General features: G+C 41.0%; 2 protein-coding genes across 2 annotated transcripts in view; one reads left to right on the top strand and one right to left on the bottom strand.

The window, feature by feature from the left end:
- Positions 1-1,345: 1,345 nt before the first annotated feature.
- On the top strand, positions 1,346-10,950 carry ugdh (UDP-glucose 6-dehydrogenase). Its single transcript, NM_001292752.1, is given in 12 exon segments — positions 1,346-1,735; positions 2,662-2,828; positions 2,917-3,018; positions 3,667-3,867; positions 4,244-4,441; positions 4,943-5,090; positions 5,208-5,302; positions 7,029-7,159; positions 8,053-8,192; positions 9,077-9,168; positions 10,083-10,193; positions 10,372-10,950. Coding segments are annotated over 11 exon segments (1,491 nt in total). The 5' UTR covers positions 1,346-1,735; positions 2,662-2,666; the 3' UTR covers positions 10,483-10,950.
- A 2,262-nt stretch (positions 10,951-13,212) lies between these two features.
- lias (lipoic acid synthetase) overlaps positions 13,213-26,829 on the bottom strand; it is a 14,388-nt gene continuing 771 nt past the window's right edge. The window contains exons 2-11 of the mRNA XM_042341673.1: positions 26,470-26,642; positions 24,503-24,596; positions 24,080-24,160; positions 21,874-22,030; positions 20,709-20,766; positions 18,278-18,406; positions 17,306-17,451; positions 15,953-16,023; positions 15,228-15,339; positions 13,213-13,996 (exon numbers count right to left, since the gene is read on the bottom strand). Of these exons, the coding sequence (XP_042197607.1) occupies positions 13,944-13,996; positions 15,228-15,339; positions 15,953-16,023; positions 17,306-17,451; positions 18,278-18,406; positions 20,709-20,766; positions 21,874-22,030; positions 24,080-24,160; positions 24,503-24,596; positions 26,470-26,642 (1,074 nt within the window). The 3' untranslated portion in view covers positions 13,213-13,943. The remainder of the gene's footprint in view (positions 13,997-15,227; positions 15,340-15,952; positions 16,024-17,305; positions 17,452-18,277; positions 18,407-20,708; positions 20,767-21,873; positions 22,031-24,079; positions 24,161-24,502; positions 24,597-26,469; positions 26,643-26,829) is intronic.

Raw genomic sequence — 26,829 nt, 5'->3', positions numbered from 1 at the left:
CGAGCTTCAGGTCAGAAAGCAGCCACTGCCAAAACCACACACACAGAGTGGGGGGAAAAAAAACAAGAGAGAAAGGAGGAAGAGATCGCAGGGCAGATGAATGCACCTTCTTGTTGTTGTTGTTGTTGTTGATCTCAATGAGGTGCAAACTGCAGATCAAAGTACAGCGTTGTGTGTTTTTTTTGGTGGTCACAAACTTCAGTCCTTCCCCTTTGGCTCTGTTCCACTTGATTTTTCTTTCGGATCCAAGTTTGACAGTATCTCCACACGTGAGTTGGTTGGTGTTTGACAATGTTCAATGTTCCGGTCGTGCAACGCACTCACTTACGCACTCACTCACTCACTCAAACTTACACCCACACTCACTCACTTACACACACACACACACACACTTACACCCACACTCTCTCATTTACACACACACACACAAACTTACACCCACACTCTCATTTACACACACACAAACTTACACCCACACTCACTCATTTACACACACACTTACACCCACACTCACTCATTTACACACACACACAAACTTACACTCACTCATTTACACACACACACTTACACCCACACTCACTCATTTACACACACACTTACACCCACACTCACTCATTTACACACACACTTACACCCACACTCACTCATTTACACACACACACAAACTTACACTCACTCATTTACACACACACACACAAACTTACACTCATTTACACACACACACACACACTTACACCCACACCCACTCATTTACACACACACACACACACACTTACACCCACAATCACTCATTTACACACACTCACTTACACACACTCACTCACCCACACTCACACACAAGGCTCTGCTCAGTGTCCTGGTTGCCTGGGCTGGGCTGAGCTGGGCTGGGCTGGGCTGAGCTGAGCTGGGCTGGGCTGCGCTGGGCTGGGCTGGGCTGAGCTGAGCTGAGCTGGGCTGGGCTGCGCTGGGTTAAGCACCGGCCCCTTTACTTGTGTTGTTCAGGCGCCTCCTCCAAGGTTGGGTTCAAGTGCGGAAATGCCAAGTCACATTTGATTTCTTCTGTGGAAGTGGGATGGGGGATGGGCAGCATTTTCAAGCCAGTTTTCCTTTAAAGTGTAAAACCTTTTGCCCCCCACTCCCTCCTCCTCCAAACAGAGCAGTTTATGAACAATCTTCTCTCCCAGCAGAAAAAGGGAAATGTTTTGAGGAAGTCCAACAGTTGCACTTAAGTAGCAATGCGAATGATCTCACTCTCAGAGTATGATGAGGACTTATTTGGTTTTTAAAAGGAAGTGAAAGTTTTTTTTTGAAAAAGTGGGCTGAACTCTTTCATTGGTTTAACGGAAAACTTGGATGAACGCGTTGTTGTTATTGTTGTTGTACTCGTTAAAATAGTTGCTGTAGATTTCTGTCACCGAGTTTGCTTTCTGTAAAGCAGTGATGTGTTGGGGTGTTTTTCCCTTCCAGTTTGCTTGGTCTCGTGTGAGTTTCTGACCAACAAAAAACACCACGTTGCACTCGCTGCACTTTGATCGCAAAAAAATAAAGACAAGGTGCATTTGTCTTCCCTGAGATCTCTCCCTCTTTTTTACTGCGTCTGATGTAACAGTGACTGATTTCTGACCTGAAGTTCCTGTGGGAGTGTCTGGACTTCAGCTGTGAAAGCAGCAGCTCACATCCCACTGACAACAGCACCAGAGTGTGTCTTACACCAGTGATCAATCTTCCAGTTCTGGTCAGTTATTCCACTTATGTGAATATGTGCGTGTGTGTGTGTAAATGAGTTGTGCTGTAAATTTGTAAAAAAGGGGAAATAATTAATGGCTGGGGTAAGATCATCATTGATTCATGTTCTGTCAAATGGACGATTAGTTTACACCTAACTTCTGGTTTGAATTAAGAGTGTATTAAAGTGTCTGAGGCTGTTGTGCATCAAAATGTACAGTACAGATGATACAGATTCAAATTGACAGGAATGGCTCCTGTTATCCCGTGCTTGTAAACAGATTAACAGCAGTGAAATAAATAGCCTGGTCATAGTGGAGTGACTGAGATAGGTAGGGAGTTGGGTTGCATTTCAAGACATTATCCTATATGAAAGGTGCTACGCAAGTATAAGGGTGTCTTTGTGGGCCCTTCTCATATGGAGGGGAGAGGACTTGTGGTGGAGAAATGAGATACGATGTGCAAGTTGTTGTTGTTGTTGTTGAGGTTCGTGATGCTGCAAAAATTTGTTTCTGATTGAAATACGGACCGAATCAGTCCCCTATTATTAATAATAATAAGCCTTGCATTTAATATAGCGCCTAGTTGAGACGCCTCAAAGCACTTCAAGTGGATTGACTGTGTGTTTTGTGGGCGAGATGCAGGAGCCAATTGCGCACTTAATAGTTACCTGTACTACAACGTTCGTTTATATACCGTGCCTCACACGGGGCAGCATCTCAGAGCGCCTAACAGTGCAGAGCCTGACACTAAGCCAGGCGTGGGGGAAGGGGGAGGTGACCATTAAAACACGGTCAAAGAGGAGGGAATATCTTTACGTACGTATAGCGCCTTTCACGTTGGGAGGACATCCCAAGATTTTATACTTTATATTTTATTCAATACTTAATACTTTATTCACAGCAATTTCCATCCTGACCTTTTTTTTTTCTCCAGTCAGCATGATTGAAATCAAGAAGATTTGCTGTATTGGTGCTGGATACGTAGGGGGTCCAACATGCAGTGTGATTGCACAGATGTGTCCTGAAATTTGTGTCACTGTCGTGGATATTAACGAAACAAGAATAAAGGCCTGGAATTCTGACAAGCTTCCTATCTACGAGGTACATCCAAGAGTTTGCGCCCTCTCTTTCATTAACCTCTTCAGCGCTGGCCTGTGGTGCACCTTTAAAATTGATTTTTTTTTCCCAGCCAGGGCTGAAGGAAGTAGTTGAATCTTGCAGAGGGAAGAATTTATTCTACTCGACTGACATTGACGGAGCCATTCGAGAAGCTGACTTAATATTCATTTCTGTAAGTCATTTTCATTTTCTGTTGCCTCGCAAAGGATTTGTATTCTCCTCTCCTGAATGCATGAAGCTCCCGAGACCAGAAATTCAACTGAGCCTTAGCCTGTAGGATCATTTTGCTTTAAATCGTAAATTTGTGCAGAATTGTGAAAAATTCTCCGCAGTTCTTAAACTGGCTCCTAAAATAAAGTGGGCTGTGATGAACTCCCACTGGGAGGGTGAGTCATGTGGGATAGTCACATCATTTGCATCTCCTAGCCGCTGGCTAAGAACAGCATTGTCAGAGGTGCAGCCTTGTGGCTTGGTATTGGCACGTGGTGAAGAGCAGAGGATCAAAATTAAGAAAAATGAATTCTTAACAAACATGTTCAACATTTGCAAAATATGAAATGTGGAAAAGAAAATGTTCATGGCCCCTAGCAGAGGTTCCACTGTTAGTCAGATCAAATTATTACTAATATCTCAGGATATAATATATAGTTTGGGACAAGACTTGTGCACGTGGCTGCCAGGATGGTGAAGGGCAAATTGGATGGACCTTGGTCTTCTTTCAACTTGCAAATTTTTATGTTCTTACATTCAAAGCTGAGACAATAAATCCCTGGTTACAGGAGGAATTCTGAGCATGTGTGTGTTCTTCGCTTTGTGACAGGTGAACACCCCCACGAAAACATATGGACTGGGCAAAGGCCGGGCTGCAGACTTGAAGTATATTGAATCCTGCGCTCGGAGGATAGTGGCAGTTTCCAATGGGTACAAAATAGTGACTGAGAAAAGCACAGTGCCTGTGCGAGCCGCCGAGAGCATCCGCAGGATATTCCACTCAAACGCAAAACCAAATCTAGAGCTACAGGTAACTGAAACATTGTTCCACTGGTTATTGAAATGCAAACTGATAATTCCACTGCTTAATTTTTATTATAACAGTTTAAATAATAATGATAATCTTGATATAGCGCCTTATCGCATCGTCAAAAGGTTTCAAAGTGCTTCATAGAATTTACTATAAAGTGCAGTGACCATGTATATATAGGCAAAATAACTGAATAATATGTCTAATGTTAAGGGAGATGCATAAATTACCCCAACATCTGCGTTAAACAATTTCAGACTCCTCAGAAATTTCTTTCAGTTGCTTTTCCCTTCTTAGCAATGAACTTGACTGATGCATGTTTACAATTTTTTTTAGTAACTGCATCCATCTGACATCTCATCTTCTTTTGTGGTAGGTGCTGTCAAACCCAGAATTCCTTTCTGAAGGGACTGCAGTTAAGGATCTGAAAAACCCAGACCGAGTGCTGATCGGGGGAGATGAGACCCCGGAGGGTCAGAAGGCTATCCAGGCTCTCTGCTCAGTGTACAAGCATTGGGTACCAAAGGACAGAATCATCACCACCAACACATGGTCCTCAGAACTTTCCAAACTGGTACAACTTCCAACATCAAACTTGGTTTAAGTGCCACACGTGTAATATTTCTATTTCACAGTTATTCCTCAGGTTGACAGCTCTTGTCTCGGTGTATCAGACACACTCCCTTTAGAACTCTGTCCCACATTCCCTTCACCTCATTTGCTCCCTTGCATCCTTCAAGGCACTTCTCAAAACCCTACATCCGCAGCTTCAGGCACCCAACTCCCCAGCTCGGGTCCAAATCCCTGTCTGTCCAGCGCCTTGGGATGTCCTCCCAACGTGAAAGGCGCTTTACAAACGTATATTTTATATTGTATCAGGATGTGACTGTTGCACTAGGGATTTAATAACCACACTCCCTATATTGTCTTCATTTGTGTAAGTGTGATGAAAATGTAAATGCATTTGTTTATTTTACGATCCTTCATTTGTGGAAAAAAAATGATCAGTGGAAAATATGATAGATATAAATGGTTTATCGGCCTAATTATTTCTCCCATTTCTGTTTATCATTAGGCTGCTAACGCTTTCCTTGCTCAGAGAATCAGCAGCATTAACTCGATCAGTGCTCTGTGTGAGGCCACTGGGGCAGATGTTGAGGAGGTGGCACGTGCGATAGGAATGGATCAGAGGATTGGGAGCAAATTTCTCAAAGCCAGTGTTGGTCAGTGACTTATTTTAGGAACAATTGTGCAGATTTATATTCATTGAAATAATTGGAGAGGCTGAAATATCTTCCGTCCAGATAATTCCAATTTACAGAACTTTGTTTTCATATTAGGATTTGGAGGGAGTTGCTTTCAGAAGGATGTCCTGAACCTGGTATATTTATGTGAAGCCTTAAACTTAACTGAAGTAGCTCAGTATTGGCAGCAGGTACGTGGATAAGATGTCACGGGGAATTTCTGTAACATGATCATTGTGCTGAATAACATTTTGTGTGTGTAAGGGCAAATTTACATGTTAAAACTTGCTGAAGAAGTCCTGATCTGTTAGTAAGTGGGATAAATTGTACATAGATCCAGATTTCTCAATTTAATGGGCGTTAATGGAAATGTTATGGTGGATTCTGTTTCTTGGAACAAGTATCCAGATTCTACTGCACTTGGAGGAAATTCAGCAAATAATTATCATCAATTATAATAAAGAGCGGCACTGAAATATCTATTTTGATTCTGAAACTTTGTCTAATAATCGTAGTCGAAAAATGAAGTACGCGTACAGTAAAAAAACTTTTTATTTTTAACTCTTCGGGAATATATACTGCATTAATTTGAAAAACTGACTGCTTCTAGCTTCTGGTTATTCTAACTAGCGTTCCACGAGCATTCCCTCAATCCACGACTATAACAATTGCACACTGCTGTTTCGCCCACAAAATGTACAGTCAATTCACTTTGCAGTATATTCTGTGAAATGCTTTGAGATGTATCAATGGCATGATAAGGCACTACAGCAGACTATCAGTCAGACATCAAGTCCTGGATGAGAGCAACTTTCTGCAGCTGAATGTCAACAAGACCAAGGTTTTCCTGATTGGTTTGCACCAGCGCCTCTGCACCTCAGGCGCTGACAGCATCACCATCCACGGATGCATATTCCACCTCATCAAGCCAGTCAGGAACCTGAGTGTCTTGTTCGATCCTCAACTGTCCTTTCTCCCCCATATCTGTGCCATAACCCGCTCTCTGCCTATAATAATCCTTGCATTTGATATAGCGCTTTTCACGTCGGGAGGACGTCCCAAAGCGCTTCACAGAACACACTGTAAAGTGAATTGACTGTATATTTGTGGGCGAACGCGGCAGCCAATTGCCCACAGCAATGTCCCACAAACAGTCATGGATTGAAAATGACCAATTTATTATTGTTTTATTTTTTTGGAGGGATTATTATTAGGCCTACCCCCACCTCCGCAACATTTCCCGACTCCACCATTGCCTCACCCCTCAGGCCACCGAGAACCTCATGCACACATTCGTCACCTCAAGGCTCGACTACACAAACTCCCTCAGCTCTTCCCTCCACAAGCAGATCATCCAGGACTCTGCAACTCTCACGCACCAGGCTGTGACCCCATCTTCCCCACCCTCACTTGGCTCCACTGGCTCCCCATCCCTCAGAGGATAGAGTTCAAAATCCCCGTCCTCACTTTCAAGGCCCTCTATGGCCTTGCCCCCTCCTACCTCTCTGACCTACTAACCCTCTATCAACCTGCCCACTCCCTCCATTCAGCAGGCTCGGGTTTGCTCCATGTCTCCCGCCCGATCCGCCCTACGATCGGTAAGCTTTCAGCCTCTCTGCCTCCACCCTTTCGAACTCCATCCCACAATACCTTTGTCTTGCTCCCTCTCTTGCCTCCTTCAAGACCCTCCTTTTTGACCGTGCCTTCAGCCCCCTTCCTACCCCCTCTGCCCTCCCTCATCCCACACTGCGCCCCCTCCCCCTCCCACCCCCCCCCACGCTCAGGTCCTGATCCCTGATTATTCAGGGTCTTGGGACGTCCTCCCGACATGAAAGGCGAAAGGTGTTTTTGTTGTTATATCAAATATTATTATGATTATATTATTATTATAACACACTTATATGATTTTTGTTTTAGGTGATTGACATAAACAACTATCAGCGCCGAAGGTTTGCTACCCGCATTATTGACTGTCTTTTCAACACAGTGACAGGCAAAAAGATCGCCCTATTGGGATTTGCTTTCAAAAAGGACACCGGAGACACAAGGTAACTATATTACTTTTAATGCACTTTGCAATTTATTTAGGGTTACCATATGTTGCAAACCAAATCAAGGGACACATATTAAAAAAATCAACACACCACAATTCCTGATGCTGGTAAGTACTGGAGAAGCTCGTTGGATTAATGGCTATATTTCTCTGATGAGTATATCTGTTTTAGAATTTTATTAATCTTACTCAGTTTGTTGCTGAACTCAAGACAGGGCAAATATGGCCAGGTACACAATTCCTCATCCGGGGACTGTCCTCAGAAATTCAGGACAAATGGTTACCCTAATTTATGTATCAATCGAAAGCCGTATGTGTAACACAGGGAATGCTTTCATGCACTTGGACTTGTCTCCAAAAATGTATAAGTGGCAGATCTTTAGATTTTCACGTGTAATAGCAGAATGGAGAATATTACAAAAAGGGCCTTGCAGTCCATTATGTTTTTATTGTGTTTCTATTGTTATCCACTATTGGTTTTCTCCTCATGAGCCACCTAATCTCATTCCACTCTCAAAAAGTCTGCAAAGTCTCCCAATTTCCTCCCCGTCACCTTTAATGTTTTTCAAACAACAGAGGAAATAATCAAATTCATGTCTCATAAACCAACCCACTATGCCAACTGAATTCTCCTTTTTAAAAATATAACATGAATTTATTGTCAAATTTGTATCTGCTAATTTCATGTAGACTTTACTGATAAAAGTGATGACAGATGGGAATCAGCAGGAAGTCAGAAAATAAATGGTTAAGTGTTTAAATTGTTTTAATAAGTATATTAAGCTGTGTGTGACAGGTGAGAAACTGACAAAAATTACCAGAGCAGCTCAATTCTACCTTGTTTGTGGTCGATCTTTTAGCTAATGATGACTTTCCTTTATTTTATAGGGAGTCGTCCAGTATTTATATCAGCAAATATTTACTGGATGAAGGTGCTAAGCTCCACATCTATGACCCAAAAGTACCCAAAGAACAGATCATTCAAGACCTGTCACAGCCCAACATCTCTCATGATCTCCCTGATCAAGGTATAACATGACCTTGACAATGTATCATCATTACTCTCCATGTATATAGCGTACAGAACTAAACATTGAACTTGGTTGGTGGACGCTCTATCAGCTTGAATACTTATTGGAATGACTATCTTTTATAAAAGACAAATCCTTCCAGAATATGCAGCTAAAATCCCAACCTATTAATTGCAGGAACCGTATTCCCATTTGGGAAAGCAAGTGATTCTAGCTGCTGTACAGTGTTAAAACCAACATCTAACTTCCCTACTTCAGTAACAATCATAGGGGAAATTTACGTGGTAGTGGTAGTAGTGGGGAAAAATAAGTATCGCCGTTAACTAACTACCTTCTGTAAAATGGTATGTTTTCTCCTCTCCCCTCAGTCACTGTATCAGTTATATGTCTTTTATTATGTTTGCATGCAAATACACAGTTACTACACTTTATAGTCAATCTTGTGAAGCGCTTTGAGATGTCTTGACAATGCGATAAGGCTCTGTATCAAATATAAGGATTATTATATTACTAGCTGTATCTGTTGCAGCTACGCTTGCTTGCAGAGTATAGCTGTTTCCTGTATCAGTCATTTATGTGTTATTTGCGTGTCTAACCTATAATCGAAATGTCACATCATGACATTATGTTTTTATTGACAGTAGTGCAGAAATAACCTCTTGCAAAGCAGGGTGCCAAGTAGTCCTCCCTACTTTGTGAATTTTATTCAAGATTTTAGTATCTTCCTTCTTTGTTCACAAGCTTTAAACTTTGCAATTCAGACACCATGAGAAATCTGTCACAACAATTATTTGCAGAATATCATGACACACTCCGGTGCAGTGCATCCATAGTTGGAGGTAGCACAATTAAGATAAATCTTTTTGCTTCCAAATTTGCAGTGTCGTGTTTGGTCACTGTATGCACTGATGCATATGAAGCCTGTAAAGGATCACACGCTATCATTATCTGCACTGAGTGGGATGAGTTCCAGGTAAGAGGAAATCCAATCAAAGTTGAGGAATTAATCACAACTTCCTCGCAGCATCCTGAACAGGCCTCAGAGAAATATAGCGAAAGCTGCAAAAAACACACCTCTAAAAAAAATCCAGGAATTAAACTTAAATTGTTCACTGAATTGATGACTGTTTGTGGACACTGCTGTGTGCAATTGGTTGCTGCATTTTGCCCACAAAATATACCGTCAATTCACTTTACAGTATATTCTGTGAAGCGCTATGAGACATCTTAAAGACGTGATAAGGTGCTGTACCAAATGCAAGGATTATTATTATCAGCATCTGGAATACATTGGAGTAGACAGGTTGAACACTGGAGCCTATCTACTCAACGAAATAAACAAACCCTCATTAATATTTTTAAAACTTTCTTAAATAGGACCGTAATTGAGGACTGGATGAGGAATATCGTAGCTTAGTTTTCAAAACAGGAATGAGATGGAAATCAGAGAATTCCAAATCAGTTATTCCAACATTAGATCTATTCTGGATGAGGCTATTGCTGGGAGATAATGCTAAGAGATATGGTGCTTTTTTGTTCATGAGAAATCTATATGGAGGACCATGACCCACAGTGAAGGATCCCACTAAGGCTAAGGGAGAAAATTAGATCTATCAAGAAACAGTGGTTAGAAGATGCTTAACATGCTTTAAAAACTACTGGACGATCCTGTTATAACAACAACTTGCATTTATATAGTGCAGGATAGCATCCCAGAGCGCTTTATAAGGCAGTAGTCGGGGTCCATGAAACTCCAGCACATCTTTTAAGGAAATGGACCCACATTAGTATTAAAAAAAGCACTTTGCTGGGGTATTGCAGACTATTTTGCAAACAAAAAAGATCATTTGTGATTGGACTTTGTTTTATCTATGTTTGTTTTTCTAGGTGCTGGATTATGGAGTTATATATAAGAACATGTTAAAACCAGCTTTTGTGTTTGATGGTAGACGTGTTCTAGATGGCCTGCATTCGAAACTTCAGAAGCTGGGATTCCAGGTACAAAGGGCTTTATTATCCTTCAGGAAGGAATGTAGTTCTACACTATATTTATACAAGATAGATATTCAACATAATGGATGTGCTGGGTGACTTGTAAAGGATTTAAGTATCTGGGAATTTGAGTTCAGAGTATCCCGTATCACCAGTGACAAATGTTTATTTGTGTGATTTTTAGATCGAAACTATTGGCAAGAAGGTGGCTGGACAGGGAGTTCCTTTCACATCCAGGGCAGAAGTTGCTAAACTGAGTTTACAGGAACCTCCACCAAAGAAAATCAAGGTGTAAAATTTTGGATGAATTATGTCTATGTGTCTTTTTTAATGAAAGCAAAATTATGTGAAAGTTCCACAGAAGGAACATCAACATTCATACCTAACGATTAATGAACAAAATCACAAAAAAATCATTTTTATGAAGGTAACTCTATGGTGCAGAAAGATGTTTTCACAATCTTACCCACCACAGTTTAATGTCAGCTGCACAGATGTTTGCTTGTAATGGTTCATCTTAAGTATCAAGCAGGACGATTTTGTGTAGCTAGTAACCAGGTTGATCTTGTAACCACTGAGAAATGGAGACAGAAGAGGAATTCTACCATCTTGTGGTTAGTAAAACGTCTCTCAAATTTCAGGAAATGTGCAATTCACAGGGAACATGTAACAATCACGTATAAAATTGAATATCAACTCTTTTTGTCATGTCTTATTTGTGGTAGACATCAATGTTAAATAAATCTCAATACTCTTTATAACCAAATAATTAAATGTGTCATTTGTTTAGTCATAGGAACGAAAAATTAACATGCATTGTAAACGCAAATTTACGTGATTTTCAGCAGAGAGAACATTAGTTAGGCTGCTTTGAAACTTGGGACTTAGTGGTGAAAAGGTATCAAGCCAGGCAGATGTTTTCACTTTTATTTTGAACTACATTTGACTGAAGTTTCAAGAAAATATTGTAAAATTGCTCCATTCGCCAGTTGAACACCCTTGAACATCCAGTGTGATCGAATTAAAGTTTTCGTCGATTGTAATAGATTGACAAAGTTGATCTAGTTAAATTGTTCATTATGATAGAGGTTCACATATACCAGGAGACAAATAATAATGTTGGAAATGAGGAAGCAAGAAGCAGTTAGGCAGAATATATTTTTGCACAAAGGATGACAGATGATCAGGGAAGGTAAAATTGAATGAACAGCTCAAGTGGCAAACGAGATCTTTTTGTAACAAGATTACAGGAGAGGTTTAGATTAAGGATGCCTTCCTTGTGTCTGGAATGGAAAATGCACTCTCTCCTCGGAGGGACGCACCCTGCTTATAATAATAATAATAATAATAATAATAATAATAATAATCCTTGCATTTGATATAGCGCTTTTCACGTCGGGAGGACGTCCCAAAGCGCTTCACAGAACACACTGTAAAGTGAATTGACTGTATATTTGTGGGCGAACGCGGCAGCCAATTGCGCACAGCAATGTCCCACAAACAGTCGTAGATTGAAAATGACCAATTTATTATTGTTTTTGGTTTTGGAGGGATTATTATCAGGCTCTGTGTGGAGTAAGGAAACTTGCCCAAGGTTTCGCCCTGCCTGGAATTGAACTCAGGTCTCCCGCTTGCAAAGCGAGTGCTCTAACCACTGAGCTACAGGACTCCATGCCTAATACTTAGTGTATTAGGCATGTGTCGGCAAAAGCAAAGGCTAGGGAACCCCAGAGCGTTTCTTTAGGGCACTGCTGGAGCATCTCTGGAGTACCCCAGCAGTCAATCCGAGGTGAGAGTGCATATTCCATTCCAAACACGGGAATTGCCATGTGTGGGTAGCATCCATGGAACGCTTATCTGGTTTGGATACTCTTTAAACGTGATAATAATAATAATAATCCTTGCATTTGATATAGCGCTTTTCACGTCGGGAGGACGTCCCAAAGCGCTTCACAGAATAGACTGTAAAGTGAATTGACTGTATATTTGTGGGCAAACGCGGCAGCCAATTGCGCACAGCAATGTCCCACAAACAGTCGTGAATTGAATTGTGATGATGGATTTCTGCATTTGTCAGACACCCACCATCCACGTCAGGACATCTCAAAGGGCTTGAAGTACTGCTGGAGTTTAATCAGGTAAAATCACATAACATTGGAAGCATTGTCTGGCAAGCTTCCCGCTGCTTGTCCAACTAGGATCAAGCTACCTTTTAGGGCTTTGGTTAACAGGAGCTGAGTGGGACAAAATCCCAACCTCCCAGTGACTGATCTGTCGGAGTCTTGCTGATGATCCAGGCTGGCTGGTCTGTCGTCAGCAGTGCCTTTGAATACTGAGGACCCGCATGGCTCAGGAACTGGACTACTGAGCCCACCACAGAGGATTGACCCAATTCTAACACTGCGATAAGAAGCATGTCACTAGTCTAGCTCCAAAAAGACCCCACTTACCCTCCTCCCTCCAACTCCAAAGAGGATTGTCACTAGTTGGTCACTTGACGACTGACAAGCACAGGTTTAAGTCTCACTAAGTGGACTGAACTTCCTGCAAGCTTCCAAGTAAGCAGCACGGCTCAGTGTGAAATGCCAGCATTGCGCTATATCAAATACAAGGATTATTACAACAAAATTATATTTGTAAAGCGCTTTTCACATCGGGAGGATGCTCCAAGGCGCTGCACAGTCAGTATTTCGGACCCAAGCTGGGGTTTGGATTGGGGAGGGCAGGGGGAGGGGAGTAAGGACGGTGATCAAAGGTACGGTCGAAGAGGAGGGTTTTGAGATGGGTCTTGAAAGAGGCAAGGGAGGGTGCGGGGCAGAGGAACTGCGGGATGGAGTTCCAGAGGGTAGGGGTAGAGTGGCTAAAGCCCTGCCCGCCTATGACTCTACAATGACTATGTAGTTCCATTGTATTCAAATATTCTCTCACTCGCAACACTTTCTTCTGGTTGAAGCTTGTAATATAGTAGTTCATTATTTTAATCTGTAGGAAGGTTATCAGGTGTACACGTACTTGACACCTGGAATACCACACAAGTGCAACATTTAATTAACCAGTGTACATCTGAAAAGTTACTGCCATTTTGTTACCCACCGCATAAAGAATTTGTCAAACGTAATACTGTACAAATGAGTCAGTCAAACTCTAATTTCAATAAGTATAGTTGGAGACAGATCTTCTTTTCGCTCAGGCACCAGATAAGATTTAGGTCAGTATACTGTAAATTAAGCAGTCTAGCATTCTATTTCCCTTTTTTCACCCAGAAAGTCCTTTTCATCAAATTTATTTTAAACTTGTAGCTATTAATCCCTACTTCCAAATTTCTAAAACTAACTTAATCAACTTGTACAGTTATTGAAAACAATTCACTTTTTGTGTCCAAGTCACAGAACGTGTGTATGTAGAATGCTGGCTTGTCATTAAACTAACTCCCGTAGGACGAGTACATATACTCACTATATTCACTGACCAAATCAAAGTCTTCCTCAACTTGTGCAAGTACCAGTTAAAAAGCACTAAATGTTTTGTGGAATGCAAATGATGAATGATTTGTAGTTTTGGTTTTAAAAAGTGTATTTCCTCAGGAGAATCTGTAAGAAATAGGTTCAACTTGGTTCAAGCAGCCTGTCAGCTATATCACAACAAGTGGTTAATAAGTAATGTCTTTCTTCATTAAAATAAGTTGCAATATTCAGGGAAAAATATCACTGATTTAATAGAAGCTCCTTGATGCAGGCAGTCAGTTTTCTGAGTTGTCTAATTCACTTCAGCTTGTCGGCTGTGTAGAAGTTTCTTCAAGAAGTATTCACCTGAACAAAAAAAATTGAAAGGAAGGATTTAGAACAACAGTTAATTATTTTATTTAACACTGAGTTTTATTTTACACGTGTATTGTCTGTATTTTTCTCCCATTTCCCTTCTTTTATTCTTTTCAGTCAGGCTAAGATACTCTGGATAGGAATGTGAGTATCAAACCATGTTCATTGTGATTGGACAAACAGAAGTGACGACCTCTTTCCCACCCATCTCTCCAGATGATTCAGTTTGGGTTTGTGACTGAAACCAGCTAAGGTTACAATTAAAAAACAAAACTGAATCACCTGGAGAGATGGACAGGAAAGAAATATGTATGCAAACAGGACAGCCATTTTGCAGTACATTTCTTTTTCCTCTGCTCATCAAGCTCCCACAAGCAGCCATGAGGTGAACAACCAACTAATCTGGAGGATTGTTGACCAGAACACTAGGATAAACTCCCTTTCTTTTCATGGGATCTTTAACAGTCACTTGAAGGGCAGACAGACAAGACCTTGATTTAACATCCTACTAACGGACAGCACTTGCAGTCACAATGCAGACATTCTCTCTGTGTTGCACTGTACTAATTGTTAGGACCTAAAGACCCGATGTGGGACTTGAACCCATAACCTTCTAATCCAGAGACCAGAGTGCTATCAATGAGCAAAGCTGATAGTGAGAAGTACAAGGCTAAAGACTAGTTTATTTCACAACTAAGGAAGAACTGACAACTTACTATGACACCCCCACTCTAGTTATTCAAACATTAGGAATCAAATTTTGTAATATTTGAAGGAGATCATTTTATTTATTCATGAGTACCTCAATCTAGAGTCATAGAGTCCTCACTGATAAAAATACAGTAGAATTGTGCAGCTCCTTTTATTTTAACAGGTAGTAGTTTAACAAGGTTTTCTCCTTGCTATCTGAGCATGATGTCGCAACAATAACTTTCTGATAAAACAACCAGCTTCTCTGACGATTAGCCACAGTTAGTGATGAAACTATTGTAATAAAGATTCGTTTAAAAAAATAAGACAACTCAGAGAAAATTAATAACTGGCACATGTCCTCACTTTAGACTCCCTCAGTCATTAAAAGATTACGCAATATAGATATAAAGCATTCAATGTTGACCTTAGGAGCCTTTTAAATTGTTTTCCCTCAAATTACTTATACAGTATATTAGTGAACGTATTCTATCTATACAGTTTGACTTTCTGTAAATATCTGGCTCCTTACCTGCTTTATATGACGAGCGTACCAGGGGCCCACTTGCTGTGTACAGAAATCCCAGCTCATTTCCAACAGTTTCCCAATACTGAAACTTCTCTGGAGTTACATACTCTTCAACCTACAAAAAATGAACAGATATTGATGCATAAAAAGAATAATCTGACCAGATTTAAGAACTAGCTGAAAAAGAATTTCAGACATTAAAACTTACACTGGATAATAATAATAATCGGATGAAATCATTGGGTTCTGTGTGTTTCCAATTTATACAAATTATCCAGGGGAACTCTGAATGAATCAGACCTCCTCTGGATTGGCATGAAATACCTTATTACTTGCAGCATTTATGTTTGACATTCAGAATCGCTATTTGCAAATCCGAATACTGCAATTTTGACTGCAGTCTGTTCATCTGCATTCTTTACATCCAACAATGAAAGTATAGGTAAACGTAACCTCATAGTTTACAATTTCATGACACGCTATCCAGCTAGCACCATTTTAAGATGGTTCACAATGGTGAGGACATGTCTACATCTCCGTATCCCATTGGGTTAACAATGTTTTGGATTACTGCGGAAAAACATAGCCCGGGGCTGACAGAAAAACAAAAAGCTATCAATAGCGTGCACAATCCAGACAACTGAAGATAGTTCAAATAGGTCGCAAATGCCACAACAATTTACATTTGTGAAAGTGTCCAGTACAACTTTGCCCTTTCTCCCCTTTACCTTTAGATTTCGTTTTGTAGGTTGCATATACTGTCCCAACGTTAAACAGTCCACACCAGCCTCACGTAGTTCTGCACAAGAAAATAAAAGGGAAACCTTTGAACTTATTACTAGAGGACTCTGAGGTTTACAGTTTTAAAACGAAACATGTACTTTCCTTTATAGTTGGAGTAGTTTTTTTTAATCTTTGGTCTGAAATTCTGCATTTACCAAATTATTTGCTTGTCATTTTACTAGTTCATTTTGTGTCAATCTTAATGAGTGTCTGGTTAATTAGGAGCTCTTACTCAGCTATAAAACTGCTAGACAGACATTTTAAAATCAGGATAATCAGTAACTGGGAATTCTGGACACTGACCCCAGTAAAGCTACAGTTCAAAATGCAAATTGTAAAACCTGCAATCTGAAAGACAATTATCATAATAATAATAATCCTTGCATTTGATATAGCGCTTTTCACGTCGGGAGGACGTCCCAAAGCGCTTCACAGAATATACTGTAAAGTGAATTGACTGTATATTTGTGGGCGAACGCGGCAGCCAATTGCGCACAGCAATGTCCCACAAACAGTCGTAGATTGAAAATGACCAATTTATTATTGTTTTTGGAGGGATTATTAGTAGGCGTGTGGAGTAAGGAAACTTGCCCAAGGTTTCGCCCTCTGCCTGGAATTGAACCCAGGTGTCTTGCTTGCAAAGCAAGTGCAAGTGCTCTAACCACTGAGCTACAGGACTCCACGTAGACATAGACATTGAAGTACATGTGGGAAATAAAAGGCCTCCTTGTTGTAAAAATGTTTACAAAATGTTTCTATTGTAACTGAGAGCTGTTTATAGTTACAAACTAAATTAATCTCAGATGGATCTGGTGGAGTGTTGTTGTTTCCAGAGGTCCCACGTTGGAAGCCAGTGATTTATGCTTGAAATTCTGAGTGTCCAGAAAGGTGAGGGGAGAGAAAGATCAGGACAAAAGCTGATACTCTCAGTCGTGGCTTGCACATGAAAGGCTGGTGGAATAAGTAACAAAAATTGCAAATACCTAGGGTGCAATGCCCAAGCAAGCATTACAGCTTTAGGGAAGAAAGGGGAAAAAGGAAAAAACCTAGAGAAAGAAGGTTTAGATGAAAGTACCAGTGTTTGGAGTCAGCCTTTGACATTTCAATGAATTTGAGATTACTGAATACCAATTATTATATTTCAAGTTACTCACAATTACATAATGATCATTCTCTATAGAGGATATACCATTTTTATTAATTGACGGCTTCATAACTGAGCTGGAAAACAATAAATTGAAGTAAAAAAAAAGGAAGTCGCAGACTGTTCGTTTGGACAGTGAACGCTTGTTTCTCACCTTTCAGGGTTGAGTGTACTTCTTCATCAGTCTCACCCAATCCCAACATTATTGATGTTTTGGAAAGAAGATTAGGCTTCACTTTCTTGGCATGTTTCAGGACACTCAAAGATTGGTCAAAATTTGCTCGAGGATCACGAATCCTCCTGAAGTGAACACCAGTGAAATATTACATTTGAAAATACAGCGAGTTCATAGAAACTTCAATGATTCTAAATGTGAATACTTTAGATCATTGAAGTCCATTAGAATGCAAATGACACAATTTCTAACCTATTTCCTCATAATGACGAGATAATGTTTTATTTTTAAAGCGTTGGTTCATTTTCAAAGCACTCCCAGGTCAGATCCAGCAAAGCTTCTCTGCTTCTCTTCTCTTCAGGGTACCTTAAGTTCTACCTCAGAAGAACACCATCCAAAAAAGAATAACGTGGATAGTGACCCAATTTCACTATCACCCTTTAAAGAGCCCCTCTTTCAGAATTGTACAACACGTGCGTATAATGTTGCCAATCAGCAAGTTTCAAAGCCTAGATGTCCCTCAGTAGGTCATATGGAGACAAGTACTTTACCACTAAAGAGTGTGACATACAGTAACACTGCTAATAAATCCTCATAAGATCACAAGGAAACTCTCTCATTGTGTGATATTGAGCCAGACAGATTAAAAATGGTTTGATTGCTCATCTGTGAAAATTAGCTGATCTCAGGCAACGGCACTATATAGGACGTCATTTCCTGCCGATGGTGCAAAAAGAATAGTTTCTCGCTTTACTGAGATCCTGTGGCCAACGCTGGAAGAGCATGTGGAGCTGCCAGATACAGTTTCTGGTTGTCATCACCAGATATGAAGTTTGACCTTCTCCATCTAAAAGCAGGCAGGGTGAAAGGCTGTGATGGCAGCTAGTGTGGGAATGGATGCAGAACTTTAAAATGAAGGGTTAGTGTAATTTCACAAAATTAAAAATTCACCTCTGCAGCTCCCGGACAGTCTCCACATTATGTGCATACACATCAAGCCCTGAAACCGCAATTTTTTCAACTGCTTTTAGATCACCTCTGAAGTCAGGGGTCAAGCATTCCACCATAATCTTGGGATTTCTGCAGAAACAATTACAAGCTGATATGAAAGAGATTCAATGGCTGAAAATGTAAAATCTAAAATGATAAACAACAACAACAACAACAAGATTCCATTTATAGAGCGCCTTTCACGTCAGGAGGACGTCCCAAGGCGCTGCACAGTTGGGTCATGACCCGAGCAGGGGGGAAATGGTCAGGGTGAGGGGAGGGAAGGGAGGGTGCGAGGAGGGGGGAAATGGTCAGGGTGAGGGGAGGGAAGGGAGGGAGAGAGGAGGGGGAAATGGTCAGGGTGAGGGGAGCGAAGGGAGGGAGCGAGGAGGAGGAAGAGAGTCGAGAGGGGAGCTGAAGGCTCGGTCAAAGAGAAAGGTTTTGAGACCGGCCTTGAAGGAGGAAAGGGAGGAGGCGGCGAAGGCACTGGGGGATGGAGTTCCAGAGCCTCGGGGGCTGAGAGGCTGAAGGCCCGACCACCGATGGTAGGGCGGTTAGGGTGGGGGTGTGGAGCAGACCGGAGTCAGAGGAACGGAGAGTACGGGCAGGTAGGTAGGGGGATAGTAGGTTGGAGAGGTAGGAGGGAGCAAGGCCGTGAATGGCCTTGTAGGTGAGGATGAGGATCTTGAAATCAATCCTCTGGGGGATGGGGAGCCAGTGGAGGCGAGCGAGGGTGGGAGTGATGTGGTCGCGAAGCCTGGTGCGGGACAGTACACGAGCTGCAGAGTTCTGAATGACCTGCAGCTTGTGGAGGGAGGTGGCGGGAAGGCCGGCGAGGAGAGAGTTCCCATAGTCCAGCCTTGAGGTGACAAAGGCGTGAACCAGGGTTTCAGCAGCGTGAGGGGTGAGGTAGTGCCGTAATCTGGCGATATTCCGGAGGTGATGGAAGGCGGTGCCAGTTGTGGTGCGGATGTGAGGGAGAAAGGACAGCTCAGGGTCGAACAAAACGCCGAGGTTCCTGACTGGCTTTGAGAGGTGGAGAGTGCAGCCTTGGATGCTGATGGTGTCAGCGCCTGAGGTGCGGAGGCGCTGACGTGAGCCAATCAGGAGGGCCTCGGTTTTTCGCACGTTGAGCTGAAGAAAGTTGTCTCTCGTCCAGGACTCGATGTCGGACAGGCAGCTGTCAGGACATCGGTGGTCGTGGAGTTGAGAGTAGAGGAGGAAAGGTAGAGTTGGGTGTCATCCGCATACATGTGGAAGTTAACCCCATGTTTGCGGATGATGTCACCAAGGGGGAGCATATAGAGGGTGAAGAGGAGGGGACCGAGGACAGAGCCCTGAGGGACACCACATGAGACAGTACGGGGGGTGGAGGAGAAGCCATTCGTTGAGACGAAGTGAAGACGGTGGGAAAGGTAAGAGCTAAACCATTCAAGGACAGTGCCTTGAAGGTTGAGGTGGGAGGACAAGCGGTGGAGTAGGATAGCGTGGTCGACCGTATCGAATGCTGCCGATAGGTCGAGGAGGACGAGGAGACAGAGGGAGCCCTGGTCACAGATGGTCAGGATATCATTGGTGACCTTGACCAGGGCAGTTTCTGTGCTATGAGCAGCACGGAAACCTGACTGAAGGGGTTCAAAAAGAGAATGGGTGGAGAGGAAAGAGCGCAGTTGGGAGGCGACAACTCTTTCCAAGACCTTGGAGAGAAAGGGGAGGTTGGAGATGGGCCGGTAGCTTGATAGCTGCGACGCATCAAGGGAGGGTTTTTTCAGGGTGGGCGTGATGGTGGCAGTTTTTAATGGAATGGGGACAGAGCCAGAGGAGAGGGACAGATAAAGGATGCAATAAATACAACATTTTCAGGAAAAAATAGTGGAAGAAAGGGCAACACAAGATTTGAAGGAAATGGAGCTGAAAATGTAATATTTGTAAATAAAGTTGCTAGTTTGCGACTGAAAAGAAAAGATTTGATAATTGGAGAAAATATTTATGAATACAGTTGACGATTTGGTATCAGTCATTTATTCAGCCAAGGAAAGGGACAAATAAAAGGTCAGAAAGCAAAGTGCTAGCTTCAAGATGGCTTTTGCCAACCATCGTGTCCACAATCTTCCTCCTTTTTTNAATAAAGAGAATTTGGTAGACAAATCGCAATTTCAATCACAAACTGAAATTGCTATTAGCGTAGCAATTCCGGTTTGCAAATATCACATTTGGAATCCCAGTGTGTTACAGCAAGTTCCAGTGCTACTGCTGTTGGTATCCCGTTAAAGCAGAAGTTTTTCTATAAGTATTCCAATTTGGCTAGACACATTTTTTGATTATCATTCATGGATAGAAAGGTTTTCCTTTGAAGTCATTCTTACAAATAACTTACATTAAATTGCTTTACCTTTCTTTTAATTGCAATACTGTCTTTGCAAAGTGCTCTGCTCCACCATCTAAAAGATCTGTGGAAAAGCAACAAATCATATGAGAGCAGTTATAGCCATAAACCCAATAGTGCTCTATTGATAGATTCCTTCCCCCTCAAACAATACCTCAATACAACATGGATACCTTTATCTTCCCGTAGTTATAATTAACATTTACAAAACATCAAGTCAACATGTGCACGAAAGAATTTACTGTGAAGCCAATTTGTACAAAGCAATGTCCCACAAACATCCATGAAGTGAATGACTTTTTTTTAAATTTGGGGATATGAAGCCAGAAAACCAGGATAAATTTCCTTCTCTTTTCAAATACTGTAGTGCCATAGGCTCTTTACTCTACCTGAGCAGGCAGCCTGGACTGGTTAATATTTCATCTAAGGGATGTCACCTCCAAAAATGCAGCATGCAAAAATGTACTGGATTGGAGTGTCATTTGTGAATTTAAGACCCAATGTGTTGGTGGTGAAAAGGAGCAAGGATAGAGCCGGATGGTTCTTCACAATTGATTGAGCGGGGACAGGAGATGCCATTTGAAGAGACAAACAAAATGCTGGGACAGATAAGAGTTGGCATCCTTAATGGATTTTACACAATCTGAAGCACTCTTAAGAACACAAGATTGCTTGAGTGCCACCGTGGGAAAGGCAGAGGATGTAAAGAGAAAAGGGAACATTCTGCACCTAAGTGAGATGTATATTATCTGCCCTGTATAAATCCCGTGGCCTGGATCATCTTTTGATATGTTCATGTTTTAAAGGTGTTGAATATATTTCACTTTGTGGTGAAGTTCAAAACAACTATTATTAACTGCTTTATCTGTTCCAGGCATGTCAGAGAAATTCATTGTAAAAGTGATTTAAATAGTTTTAATAGAACCTGTAATTTTGTTTTTTCTGCAAGAAGCTTTGGATGTTTCTTCTTTCAAAACTGTGAACGCCAAATGGTTTGACAATCATAATAATAATAATCCTTGCATTTGACATAGCGCCTTATCACACCATTGAGATGTCTGAAAGCGCTTCAGCGAATGCGTTGTAAAGTGAATGGACCATGTATTTTATGGGCGAAACACTAAATAACAAATAGCAGTGGCAAGACAGTGAAGAGAAAACCCCATCTCACCATCTCGGTCCACAGAGGTCAGTACGACATAATCCAGGCCCCAATCTGCTATTGCTTTTGCTGTGTTGTATGGTTCATCTGGATCTAGTGGCTGAGGTTTTCTACTGGTCTTTACAGAACAGAAGTTACAGCCTCTGGTACAGCTGTCACCCATCAGCTGATGAGAAAAAACAAGATGTAAATAAGCATGAAAGGAAACTGTAAAGTGAAACCTTTATAGTAAATATCAAAACACAAGAGGAGGGGATGGATCATATTTTCAAAATGCAACACTATAAAACGTCAAAGTACATTTGGCAAAGATTCCACATGATATTTTGAGTTTTCTTTAAAAAATTACATTAAAAATATTTCAGCAGATTCCAACATCCATTCCATCAAAAAAACCTGAAACTATAAACTCTTAGCCCTGAAATTCCACTTAGACACAACTATATGATCATCTGGTTTTAAATTTAAGAGTGAGCAGCATTGTAGAAAGTTTTTAAAGTCATTTCTAATTTGGATGCAGGTTCTTTTTAAGAGCCATGGAAAACCATTTTTCAAATTAAAATTGTTCTAATCTCACAATATTCATCTTGTTACCATTTCCCAACGCAAAACCTTAAGAATTGCAGAACATTTATACATATTTCTTAATTCATACTTTGCATACTTAATATACATAAGTTAAAACTTTATCATATATATACATTTTTAAAACTTGCAGCCTTGTCCAATATCCTACCCAACCTGCTGCTGGGTCTCTGTTAGCATTGCTTATTAGTGATCACTGAAGGTACATCAAAATAGAATGGCCCAATATCCCTTTTCAAGGAAAGCAGCTCATCTCTTGACATCTCGGGCAAAATCAAACCTATTATGATTTGATAGAATTGTTTTGTCCTGTTTCTCATTCACCCTTCTGAAATAGCAGAAGGACGAGTGAGAAACACGACAAAACAACACCTAAAGCACTGATGCAGTATTTCAACAAGAAGTTGCACTTATACAGCACCCTCCACGCAGAGTAGAGTCTCAGAGCGCTTAACAGTGGCAAAGCCTGACTCCGAGCCGGGGGGCAAGTGGCCGTAAGCACTGTCGAAGAGGAAGGTTTTCAGACGGGACTTGAAAAAGGGGAGGGGGCAAGGTGGAGGGATGAGAGAGAGCGTTTCAGAATTTGGGGGCCCAGTGGCTGAAAGCGCAACCTCCGATGGTGGGGTGGAGGGTCCAAGGGACGAGCAGGAGGCCGGTGCCAGTCGAGCGGAGGCGCCGGGTGGTGGATTGGGAAGTGAGGAGGTCGGAGAGGTAGGGAGGAGCCAGGGAGCGAAGGGATTTGAACACAAGTGTGAGCATCTTGAAGTCGATCCATTCGGTGATGGGGAGCCAGTGGAGCCTGGCCAGGACTGGTGAGGAGGTGTGGGTACGGAGTTTGGTCCGGGTCAGTATGCGGGCGGCAGATTTCTGAATTTAACTGGGTTCCAAATGCTGCACTCCTTCATAAGGTATCCAGAGCTCTGGTTTTATTTCTTAATTGGAGAATAGTTAAAGTGCAGCTCTACTATAACATGTTTCTCTATACCGAAAATTCAGTTATAACACGTTTGCAATGTGAACCCCACATATGAGGGGTGTGCACATCTCTGCCAGCTCTAGTGCTTAAAGGGCTGACAGGATCATTAAGTTGCCACTGGTATCACTTACTGTTTTGCCCATATTCAGCACAGTCAGTGATGTCGGGGGTAACCTGATGACCTAGAAATGGGCCTTTTTTGTAAAAAAAAACACAGGCAAACATCTGGTTAGTAGGAAGCAGACCAGTCAGCCATGCACATATACAGCGAAAGTGGTATCGTAACTTGTGAAAGCACAGGTTTGGGATTTTACAGCATTTATAATGATCTTTATTGTATCCACTTTCAAAATTTGGAGCAACATGACAGTGTTATATTATTTAACACCATTTCAATACCATTATTTTGTACTCAGATTTAGCCCAGAACATATTTTCACATATTGTCATGTTACCTAGCAGAGGAAAGAATTCCCTTCTTTCACTACCCACATACACTTTCTTGCAGATCTACCACAAAATTGCACTGACAACAACTGTAAAAAAAAGTCCAAAGGAATCGTGTGGATTCTGGGTGAGGGGGTAAAGGAACAGTTATCAGACTTCAGTACATATTCTAGTTCATTCACAACTAGAATAAATCTCAGAACTTACCATAATGGTTGCTGTTGCAGTGGCATACTCTCCCCCTCCCCAGCATTCGCCAATATTTGGACATCTTGCTTCTTCACACACCTGCAAAAGATAACCTAAATTAAACAACAAAGCATTCAGTAAATGTTGGTTAATAAAGGGCCACCAAGGTGCATTATTATACAGAACTCGGACCTGCTACTCAGATTGTCTACGACTGAATGCCACCCTGCATTGGCTGTCAAATTTGATTGAAACGCACAACACGTCTTTAATAAGGAAGTTTGTAATTATCATAAATCGAATATGATTACAGAATAAGATAAAAGCAAATAAGGACTTGGTCTAAATTGTTAATGTAAGGCATTCCTATGGATAAAGATGAGGGAGTGATATAGGAGATACAAATAGGATTATTCAAACAAATTCTCAATAAGTACTTACAGTGTGAAGATTCAAATTCCGAATTGTATTCTTTAGTTTATTATAATTTTTCCCAATAGGAATCTCTCTCTTCAACCATGGAGGTAGTCGTAGTCTAGAAATGTAAAACATATTATTGCAAAAGTTGTCCTTAAATAATTTTAGAGAGGCACAATTTAGCAAAATTGTTACCCCACCACCTTGGGTTGAATAACATTGTACATGGGGGAGGAGGAAGAGAAGTAAAAGTATTAGATTTTTTTTAAAGAGCCTTCAAGCTACAGGAGATATACTTTCTTCAATTTGATGCGAATGTATATGTATATATATATGTATCAATAACAGATACTTCAATGAGGATTTCTTTAAATTATACATTTTAAGGGCAAGAAGGTGACACTGTGATTGTAACATGAATCCAGACAGATTTACAGGATAAAAGCTTTCTCTCTCTCTTCATGTTCAAACAAGATGAACAGAGAAATGAACTGCAAAGACATAGTTTCAAATCAGTTCTCAGGGGCCATGAGTTCACAACTTGAAACTGGTCATTACAGACAATCTCACTGAGCTCTCACAGAAATGATTGGTGTGAAAACAGGAAAACAAAATTCACACTCATTCTCTTCTCAAACTGCTGGTACATACTGCAGAGGCACAGCTTTCTTTTGGCTTGTGTTTTATACAGGGTGCCAAAGTGGAAGAATATTTTATTACCCTTTATTCTTCAATCTTAATAACAAAATGTCAATTCACTTTATAGTATATTATAATAATAACAATCCTTGCATTTGATATAGCTCTTTTATCACGTCTTTGAGACGTCACAAAGCGCTTCACGGAATATTGTAAAGTGAATTGACTGTATATTTTGTGGCTGAAATGCGACAGACAGTTGCACACAGCATTGTCCCACAAACAGTCATGTATTTATAATTTATAATTTTTTAAAAAATGAATTATTACCCCGGGAAAGCAATCCGCCAATCAACTAACAACTGTGTTCCTACTTACTGCTAGGTAAACAGAGCCGTGTGGAGTAAGGAAACTCGCTCAACATTTCGCCCTGTCGGGAATCAAACCTGGGTCTCTTGCTTGCAAAGCGAATGCTCTAACCACTGAGCTACAGTACTCTTCAATCTTGATGAACACAATATGTATCAATTCTTTTTAACACAAGTCTAGTAAAATACATGGAACCTTGCTTCAAAATAGTTTGCATGTTATCAGCAAGTACCAAACACTGAAATAATTTGATAAATATGAACATTCCCTTTTAATTTGCTCCTATTAATAAGTAATTTAAGGGCTATGGGAAAAAGGCAGAGAAATTAGATTGAATGATCTACTCTCATATAATAAAATTGTGAAAAAGGCTAATTGAGCTGAATACCTTGGGGTGAACTGACGACCTGGAAATCAACACACACGAATCCAAAATGGCTGCCTTCTGGCAACTTTAAAGTTAATCCCAATATCCCTACCCTCTAAATCATACCCCTTAATATCTCTACTACTCTTCGGATGGTACATTAAACTGAGGTCCTGTTCGGGTGGATGCTAAAGATCCCATGGCACTACTTGAAAAGAGAAGGGAGTTTCTCCTGGTGTTCTGTCCAACAAATTCCCCCCAAAAAAATTGGTCACTCACGCACGGGTTGTTTGGGGGACATCACTGTGCGCAAATTGGCTGCTGTGTTAACACACAAAATACACAGACAATCCACTGTATATTATATACATGTGAAGCGCTTTGAGATGCAACAATAAAGTGATAAGGCACAAAATGAAATGCAAAAATTATTATAATTATAGATGGGACCTTGATTTTAATTTCTCACCTGAAGGACTTTTTCTTTAGATACAGGTTAACATCTTCACCACATCACCATATTTAACTGTAATTTTACCAATTAGAATTAGCTGATTTAGTAAGATAAATAAAAATACTTTATTTTAAAATAACTAATCAAGTTTGTTCTGGGTACCTTTCTCCTTTTTGTCGCTTAAGGTTGCCTTTATATTCTTCCCACACCTTCTTGTCTGACAAATTACCATTTATAAACTCTCGCAGGTCAGGACCCACTTCCAGAAACTGTTTCTTTTCATCAGAAAGGGTACTGGAGGCTCTCAACGAGCTGCACGCGGGTACATTGTAGCTCTGAAATAAATAAATGCTATTAAGGGATTCTTAATAATAATAAAAATAATCCTTGCATTTGACATAGCGCCTTGCTACGTCGTTGAGAACTACATCCCGCAGTCCATCCGCCTCACCTCCTTTCCTTACCCCCTTTCAAGACCCTCCTCTTTGACCACGCCTTCGGTCACCCTCCTTCCCCTACTCT

The sequence above is a fragment of the Callorhinchus milii genome, unplaced genomic scaffold (assembly GCF_018977255.1).
Source record: "Callorhinchus milii isolate IMCB2004 unplaced genomic scaffold, IMCB_Cmil_1.0 Scaffold1, whole genome shotgun sequence".
Lineage (NCBI taxonomy): Eukaryota > Metazoa > Chordata > Chondrichthyes > Chimaeriformes > Callorhinchidae > Callorhinchus > Callorhinchus milii.
This window is presented reverse-complemented; position numbering and strand designations above follow the sequence as displayed.